The sequence below is a fragment of the Clupea harengus genome, chromosome 9, assembly GCF_900700415.2.
Source record: "Clupea harengus chromosome 9, Ch_v2.0.2, whole genome shotgun sequence".
NCBI classification, from domain to species: domain Eukaryota; kingdom Metazoa; phylum Chordata; class Actinopteri; order Clupeiformes; family Clupeidae; genus Clupea; species Clupea harengus.
In genome coordinates, this window is record NC_045160.1 from 10141234 (window position 1) to 10150848 (window position 9615).

The following is a 9615-nucleotide window of genomic DNA, read 5'->3' on the forward strand; positions in this document are numbered from 1 at the left end:
TTATTGGTTATCAGTGATATGCATATGTTATGTGTTAAAGTGACAAAAAAAGGTTTAAATATTAAATCACTGCTACATCATTCTTTTAACAAAATTCTATAGTACATCAAATTGACATCTTTTTTTTACATACATGCATACACGGGTCATTTCTGTGTAAACTTTATGTATTAATACAAAACCAGTTTTGTAAGAATGAAAGGAAGAATGAACCAATGATTTGTGATCATCAAAAACATTTAATGAACACATGAAACACTAAATGATGAAAGAAATAGATTTCAGAAGATATAGCAAAGTTAAACTCAGCTATGAACTAACATAGGAAATTTGACCCATTTTGTGAATTAGAAGGGGTTTGCATATAGCTTGTGCATCAAAGGGTTAATAAGCCCTTGGATTTCGATGAGCTTCAGGGACTATGGGACTATAGTGTCATCTCATAATATATCGAACTGTCCACCTCCAAGATTTTCTCAACTTGTGATATGACTAAATTCACACTGTTTTCGTCGGAATACAAAATATTCTTACACACGATTATCCATCATAGATATTTATGCTGTAACTATTAATATGATGCTTATCTTAAAACAGAGATGTATTTTTATAAGGGCACTGTTTTAACAATATGCCATGCTGTAGGAGCAAGTATTTACAGTGAAGTATGTGTCTTAAACATGTGTAGTACAAACTAAAATACAGCTACTGCGTTCAGATGTATATACTTCACGCATAACCTCCACCACTATACTGTAATAGATTAGAGGGATATGAATTGATGCCCTTTCTGATGACTGCCATATAAACATTCATGATAATGAATATTGGTCACTCAGTTATCATTGGAAGTTTAACAATACATATATTTGACTTATCTGTTTTTACAAGAAAACAATTTAAGTATATCTCGTCTCACAGCTTGGATGCTCAGTCCATAAATGGCTGGATTTAGAAATGGTGTAAGTATCAAAAAATACAGTGACATAAATATTTGTATTCCGAAAGGTGAATTATTTGTGGGAAATCGACTCTGGACTATTTCAAAAAAGCACCCAAGACTATAATTTATGATGGCTATGATGTGCGGGGTGCATGTTTTCATTGCTTTCGTTCTAGATTCTTTAGAGCCAAAAAAAACGAATTTTCAGCATCTTTGCATAAGAATGAACTGTAATAATAAGCTGAGAGAATGTATACACAACTACAGACAATAAACCCACAGTACTCTCCATTGACGTTTCAGTACAGGACAGCTTGACAAGAGAATAGTTAATGCAGTACACTCGCTCTATTACTCTACTACAAAATGTTAATCGCAAAGTGAGAGTGAAAAACAGAGCAAAAGCAACTAATGGATACAACCATGAAAATGCAACAAGACTGCACACTTTTGTGATGGACATGATTCTGTGATAGTGCAGTGGTTGGCAGATGGCCAGATAACGATCGTAGCACATCACTGCTAGAATTGTAAACTCTATGATTGCATATGTGTGAATGCAATATATCTGCAGTTTACAACAGGTCAGAGATACTTCATAGGAATAAGAAAGTAAGTTATTTAACAAAGAGGGTAAAAGAGCCGTGCTGCCATAACGATTATTTGCTGCCAGGTTACAAATAAATAAATACATGGGTTCATGGATTATGATATTATGATTTAGATGGAGAGGGAGAGGGAGTTGCTGCCTGGCAAGGTGTATAGGAATTTTGTTATGTTATGTCTAACTTATGAGTTATGTTTAGTGATGGTTGGCTGATATGGTGCATGCATCTTTCATGATTTGCTCAGTTTGATTTTGTCAGCATGGTAATTTAGGCGCAGAAATGAGACACAGTATCAATCATACAAAATCTGGAGATTTTTCTATACAGCATGTTCTACAAATCTAGACACATTATGCTTTTTTATATCCAGGTGAATGTCATAAATGGGACATTCACAATACCTCCATCTATGCAATATTACTGGGATTGGTGAGAGTCAGGACAGCTCATAAAACACTGCAGTAAACAATTAATAAAACAATTAAACAATAAAGTTGATGATTATCTGTACTCAAAACAAGAAAACATACATATTATATACGATACATATTAACATAATACATAATATATATTTTGTCTAATTTAGACAGAGCAATAGAGTTTTTATAGTCTTTCATAAGTTCCAGCAGATGCTAAAGATGGAAATATGGGACTGTTAATTCCATTCACCAAAAATACTCAGTCAGACTAATTTAGTGACACTTCAGTGTTTGCACAAAGTACAGCTAAAATGTGATCACCCACGCCCATGTATCTCTCTGTCTGCTAAATACTTAAAGGAACAGTACTTGATTATAATACATCTCACTTTTCCTCAAATTCAGCTAGATTGAATGTCTATCCAGTATGAGCACTGAAAGGTCTCTTCATGCAGTCCTGGATCTGTAAACGGGACATAAAGTGGTTCAGAAGGAGCCATACACTCTTCCAGCTCATCTACACTTTGTTTCAGGAGCATGGAATGGAAGGGTGTCATTTGATTGGCTGTTGAGCTCAAATATCAACAACCTCTCACCAGAATTGAGGCCTGTTGCTTTAAGACGCTGAAAAGGTGTTTATTGTCTTTAAATTGTGTAAACAGAGCAAAATAGTGCAAAGCAGTAGTATAACATTACTATTAGTGTGAAGCTAGTCTAGTATACAGCCAGAGGAGTGTTGGCTTATGGTGTATACCAGCAGCTGATGTTCAGTCATAACTGAGAAGAAGGTTTGTCCTTTAAACATGCGCTGTAGAGGTTTAGCTAAAGCTTCCTGTCTGGAACTGAAAAGCAAGTTATCCTGACCTTCATACACTGACTCTACATGATGGTCGATTCATCAGCACGGCGTGTGTGGGAGAACAGCCCAGTGACAGGTCACTCGCTGTCAGCTTTCAAAAATCCCTGTCTGAGATTGGACTTTAGGGTGATGGCGGGTTCATCTAGTTAGAATATGGCATTTTGCTGTCAAGACGTTTGTTCTAGTTGGGTTTCTATCATGATCAGTGGAGTGGGCCAGCACAGGGTTTGGGTTGCTGTGGTCATCACCACTCAGGTGCCATTTGCAGCCATTGCAACTTCCAAAGAATGGGAATAGTAATGTGTCACTCTCTCACTCTCTCCAGACCTGATGGCTGGGACCCACTCACATATTGGTGCTTTTGTTGTTGTGTTGTAAAGCGTCTATAGAAGTACTTGCGCATTAGGTGATTGTTTGCGCCAGATGTTTGCACATGAATTATATTATCAATGATGCCAATACAAGAGCCCTTCAACTAAAGGGGCCTTTCCAATCCCTCTCTTTCCTAGTGAACCCAAAACGAGCTGTGAAAATCTAGATGCGCAAGTGAACGAGTCCTCTCTGAAGAAACAGGTAAGGAGCTTAATAATCAATTCTAGACAGTAATGCTGTGATTTTCTTTAATCACTGGAAAATACATTGTTAATTTCACGTTATGATAGGAAATATGTTTATATCTTTATTTAACAGCAAGGGGTATTTAGTCAATTAATCATAGTGTTGTTGAAATATTCCTTATGGACTTTGTAAAAAGGGGAAAAAAGATCACCTCATACATTCAAAAAATGTACACATGCTTGCATGTTTATGTTCTTGCGATTCAAGACGTGACAATGTGTCAAATATGTGATGATTTAGGTATGTGGCATTATGCAACAAAATGAAAAACAAGCTACCTTTACTTGCTAGTTACACTGTCCACATAACTGCAGTGAACATCTAGGCAGGAAGAAAGAACAGTCATCAACAATATCTTGAATAATGAAATGTGTCTACAGCAAGTGGAACTCTCACCAAACTACTTCTTCAATTCAACCGAAGACTACGAGAAGAGAAGGGATGTTTGCAGGAAACTTTTAATAACTTTTCAATTTCATATTTTGATAACTCTCATCACTGCACCACCTCAGGCATACATGTATGTGCATGTTTAATGCATACATAATACAAATAAATAAAACATCCCATCATGCTACAGAAACTGTAAACTGCTCAACATAAAAATAAAAACTGACACATGGAATGATTGCCTCTCCCCTTCTTAATAGAATGGCCCATATCATGGCCCCCGTGAGATGGAATGGTACATTCCTGCAGTGTGGAATAAAGTCTCACTAAGCATTTTGTCCCCAGGGCTGTAACTTGGTGTCCAGTGTAAATAACTGGACCTAGGTCTGTCTTTAATTCACTACTACTGACTGATGGTAATGTTAAGGTTCCTTGCTTTACCACGTAGGCATGACGTTCTCAGTGGTTCAATTGCCTTGTGGTGATCAGAAGAAAAAAAAGCTGCAGTGCTATCCAATAAGACACATGGTCTGCTCAACTTGTGAAAACAAAAAGGCTACAACAAAGATGATTCAAATATAAAATTCCATAATGCTTACGTGACAGGTAGCATTAACATATGGTGAGCAGACAGCATTGGCAAATCAACACTAAACCATAAAAAACATCTGGTCACAAGACAGCATGACTCGTTTCCAGACAAAGGTAGACCACATGGAAGTTAGCATACTTCTGTTCAGTAGCTTGGTTTATCCTGACAATACCGCTTCAGCAAATAAACAACAAAATGAAACAGAAAAAGAAAAACAAACATAGAAAATTAGAATACAGATAAAGAAAAACTAGTAACATTGAAACCTCTGCCTCCACTGACCCGGTAGTAGGTTTCCATTTCAACTGTAAAATGTGCAAAATTTTGCAAGAGGCATTGCAGGTGTAAAGAGATGGAGCTTACCGGATGCTACACTATTCCGCCTAAATGCATGCTCTACAGCTGCGTGTAGTGTCTGTCTTTGTACTGTTTAGTTCTGGGGCTACACTTGCTATAGAGCATAAACCAACTCACTATCGGAGCATAGCAGCCACTGCAAAGACTGTCAGTGTTTAATGCTGGAGAAGCCATAATGCACCTTTGTTCATGAGAAAAATTCATACACATTTTTTTTTTTTTTTAAAACACCTTTTCCAAGAACTCTAGCACACAAGAACACGACAACATCCCCTATGTTTCAAACATTCACTTTAAATGTGTCATTATATACAATATAGGATCTTCATATATTAATTTGATCTGCTTTATTATTTTATGAGTCATGTCATTACACATAGTCCTCTTAATATTCTCAATATGTACAATATAAATTAGAACAGTCTTATGGTAAAATAAATAAATAAAATACAATGGCCGTGGCATTACACACTGTTTTGCAAACAGAGTTTCTTGTGGCTGACTGAAAAGGATCCTGTCCCCCCAATTTAGCTTCAGAAGCCTTTCTGATAGGTTAAGGATCTTAAGGACAATAGCATAGGTGACCGGACAGTTGAGGTGAATGAACAGGTCTTACAATCCACACAAAAACCAGAAGGAAAATAGAAAATCAAATGATGGTCCACTGTACTTGTGGATTTTATATCTGAGTCTATTTGATGGATGCGGGGCCAGATATGGGTGCATTGCTGTGTATTGAGCCCAGGAGAGAGATGGCCAAGGGGGGCTGGGTTGAGTTGAATTGAAGCAGTGCAATAATCCTCTCCCAGCTATACCACTGTGCCACTGGGTGAGTTCCCGTTCTGTGCTCCCAAGGACTGGGTCGGGTGCTGCTCACACCAAAAGAGTGAATCAAACACACAGAAGAAAACAGAGAGTGTTAGAGAAACAGAAAAAAGAAGCACCAATGTGTTAAACCTTGTTTTAGAAATCAAGTCACAGCAAAAATACATTAGCATTAGGGCCCTAGGATGTCCAAAGTGTGGAATCACAGAATTCTGTAACAAATATGTAACTCATTGTTAAATGCAGAATTACAAGGAATCTGAGACATTTCTATTGCATAGCAATCAAGAGAGAGAGATACATTTCCCTGTTTAGACAACTGGCCAGTGTTACCGAAACAACAGAGTTGGTGCTCTTGAACTTAACAGGCTGTTCATTTGCCATTAAACATGTTCATATCTGTGTGGCGTGAACAGAAGAGAAAAGATGATTAGGCTCTTTGGACCACAGGAGACAGGTCACTAGGGAGCATCTTCTGTAAAAGTGTTTTCATTCCTTCAAACCCAACTGAAAGTGAGACTAAATTAAACAGTTTTAGTCGTAATTGCCACAAAGTTCTTTTTTAACGAAACAGTGTAAAAGCACAGTAACCTTCGGCCCTGCCAAAAAGTTCAATACATTTTCAATCAACTCTTTTGCAGCAACATGAGTGCAGGAGGAGCATCAAGCATGGAACCTTACCGCTTTACCAGGCCGAGCCCAGGTGCAGATGAGCCCCTCTTGACAGGCAGTGATGATGCAGTCGTCCATGAAGACCAGCACCGTGAGCCTCTCATGGGCGATCTTCTTGCAGACCAGAGGCTCCAGCAGGGGCACCTCGTTCATGCGCGGGCACAGGGTGGTGCCCAGCACTTTGGCTGCGTCCAGGCGGCTGCTGCGCGGGGCCATGTTGAGCTTGTCGTTGCTCTTGCTGATGTTGCCCAGGCTGTGGTAGCGTTTGTGCTCCTTCTCGCTCCCGCCACCACTTGACTTGTCTGACTTGCGTTCCTGCAAGGAGAGCGTGGCGAAGCGTCCGATGCTGAATGCCGAGCCAGCGACTCCCCCAGCGCTGCCCCCTCCACTTCCCCCACTGCTGCCATCTGCCCCACTCTGGCCCTTGGAAGCAGTAGCTACGGCTGGGTGGGGGAGGGAGTTGGAGCGGGACAGTGAGCGCGGGAGAGGAAGTGTTGGGGGCTGGTGGGTGTTGGTGGTGGGGTGATGGTGCCCCTCCACCCCTACAGATCCCCCTGTGTTGTTGATGTTGCTGCTGCCGGAGGAGGGCAGCCCAGACCCAAATGTGTTGGTGATGGCACGCGAGAGGGGCAGCCGAGGGTACAGCACATCATCAGTCAAGTCCCACAGACAGAACTGGGTGTCCTGCCCCACCGAGCCAAATCGGTACGTCACGGATGGGGCTCGGCTGCCCTTAGAGCTGTGGCGTGAGAGACGGGAGAGAGTGCTGCTGGTGCGTACTCTCCCAAAATGCAGCCCCCCTCCTCCCCCTACCCCTCCCACTCCCACCCCCACCCCCACCCCCACTCCACCTCCCACTCCCACTCCCACCCCCACTCCCACCCCCACTCCACCTCCCACTCCCACTCCCACTCCACCTCCACCTCCCACTCCACCTCCCACTCCCACTCCACCTCCCACTCCACCTCCCACTCCACCTGGCTGATGCAGGTCCTCCTCGCTTCCACTCTGCTCACCTGGCTCCTCCTCTTCTAGGCTAGTGGTAAAGGGGTCAAAGGCCACCACGTTCACCCACGACTTGTGTCCATGTCCACGGGCCACAACGCGACTTTCGCTGAATGACCAGACGGTGACCAGGTCGTCCTCACCGCCTGTGGCCAGGTATTTACCATCTGGGCTCCAGGAGACACACAGCAGCCCCCCAAAGTAGCTCTTCATCACGCCCTGCAACTCCATGGAGTCAAAATGGAAGACACGTAGGCAGCCGTCCTGTCCCACGCAGGCAACATGCACACCGTCTGGAGAAAAGGCAAACTCGTTGAGCCCCCCCTCCCCAACTGCCCAGCGCAGCAGCGGGTTGCGGGGCGTCTTGCTCTTGCAGGCGTAGACAGCGAAACCCTCACCCTGGCGCAGCAGGGAATACTGGGGGGCTGTGGTACCACACGGATGCTCCACGTTGTACAGATACAGGTGCCCACTGGCGTGAGAGGCCAGGAAGAGGTTCTCTGACTTGGGTAACCACTTCAGGCAGGTCACCTTGGTCTTGTCAATCAGCCGCTGGAGAGATGGAAAAAAATAAAAGGAGTGCCAGCCAGGGGGATCAGAGTGGAAGAGAACAGGACAGAGGACAACAGAACATAGAGGAGAGGACAGCAGATTATGCAACAGAGCCTGTCTAACTTTTAGACAAAAATATCTATGCACAATGCACAATTACAAAGTTCAGAAAGACAGAAAAAATACTTCAGACATATAAGTGCACAACGAAACTCCTGGGCCTGACACTCAAAGTAACCTTTTCTGGATGAAGCAATTAACCCTTACATGAACAATAAAATGCCAATGTCTCAATCTCTTACATTGGCAAACAGGCAACGGCCAGAACGAAATGACCAAATCATTGCAAATAAACTGAAACACCAGAGCTTCATTCCTACATGACACAACTGACAGTTGACTGAAGAACTTTGGAAACTTTAGTGGTTGCTACCTTTCCTTGGTATACACTCCCTCTTGCACTCTACTTTCCACTTTACTTTTTTTATATTCATTGTTTATATATTTGTATCGTATATATTGTGTTTTTTGGTTCTTATGTGTAGTACTTTTCTTATGTGTAGTACTTATTTGTGATTTTATGTTATGTGTAGTACTTATTGTGTTTCTATGTTTTTATGTTTTATGTTTACTGTATGCACCTTCACACCAGAAAAAATTCCAAGTAGGTGTAAACCTACTTGGCAATAAATCCCATTCTGATTCTGATTCTGATTCTGATAACACCCTTCAGCATCAAAGGCATTCGACCAAGAAAAGGTTGATAATGTCACAGACAGTTGGAAACTATTTTCTGCTTTCAAGAATCTCCTAAACGCTCCCCCTCAGCCATCAGATACCCACTTCTCTGCTGATGACTTTGCAACTTCCTTCACTGAAAAAAGTTGCCAGCATTAGTGCACAATTCTCCAATCCTAAACAGGTTTGGCCTGATCTGGACATTGGAACACTGCTGAATAAATTCTCCCCTCTCTATGAGGAAGAAGTCTCGATGCTCAGAGTGAGAGGAGAGGAGAACGTAGGTATACGACTTGTTGTCTTTGTCCCCTAGGTCAGGGGGCGTAGTTCAGATGACATCAGGCCACAGTTACAGTGACTGACTGGAGGAGAGGCTGACTGTTTACATAAACTCCAGATTAAACCTCACGTAAATTCCTGATCAAATCACACAGCGGATGAATCCACATGTGACTTGTTGTGTTTAACGCAATATTGGCATGGATCGTAGATGGCAAAACTTTCAGAGGACACATTAGATAGAGAACCGCAAAGGAAGGCCTAACTGCATGTACCAGCAGTGAAAGATCAACAAGACAACTGTGCAGACCGTGTGCATCAAAGGAGGGTCCAGTTAGCAGAACATTTGTGTCCCTGGTAATCATATTTTGATCTATTGTTTTTTTCCTATTGGTAGGATAAATAAACATAAACCACACATTTAATACAGAGGCAGATTTTATTTAAATTGATAAAAATGTTATTACAGTTTTTATTTAAATTGATTTCTTCTTCGCTCTCTTGTGCGTCAAACGGAGGAACGAGGTCCACAGAGACACGGAGGGGTCCTTGCAGAGGACGGTGAGGGGGTGCAGTGCCCCAGGAGTTACTGGACTGGCCTGCTGCTCACCTCCATCAGTGTCAACATTCACTCTAGACTGGCACTGATGGAGGTGAGCGGCAACGCGCTAGAGATCCTGCATCAAGCAGAGGCACCTATTCAGAGAGTGTAGGCATACTTTGCATACCATGCAACTTTAAAACTGACACTCCCATAG

The 9615-nt window shown here is 42.1% G+C and overlaps 1 protein-coding gene across 1 annotated transcript; it reads right to left on the reverse strand.

Moving 5' to 3' along the window:
- Nucleotides 1-3889: 3889 nt before the first annotated feature.
- LOC105901431 (dystrophia myotonica WD repeat-containing protein-like) lies at nucleotides 3890-7996 on the reverse strand (the record flags this gene model as incomplete). The annotated part of the gene is made up of 4 exons (XM_031572840.2): nucleotides 3890-5655; nucleotides 6293-6784; nucleotides 6830-7005; nucleotides 7207-7996. Coding segments are annotated over 4 exons (1518 nt in total), but the record flags the coding sequence as incomplete, so codon positions are not given.
- Between the last annotated feature and the right edge of the window lie 1619 nt (nucleotides 7997-9615).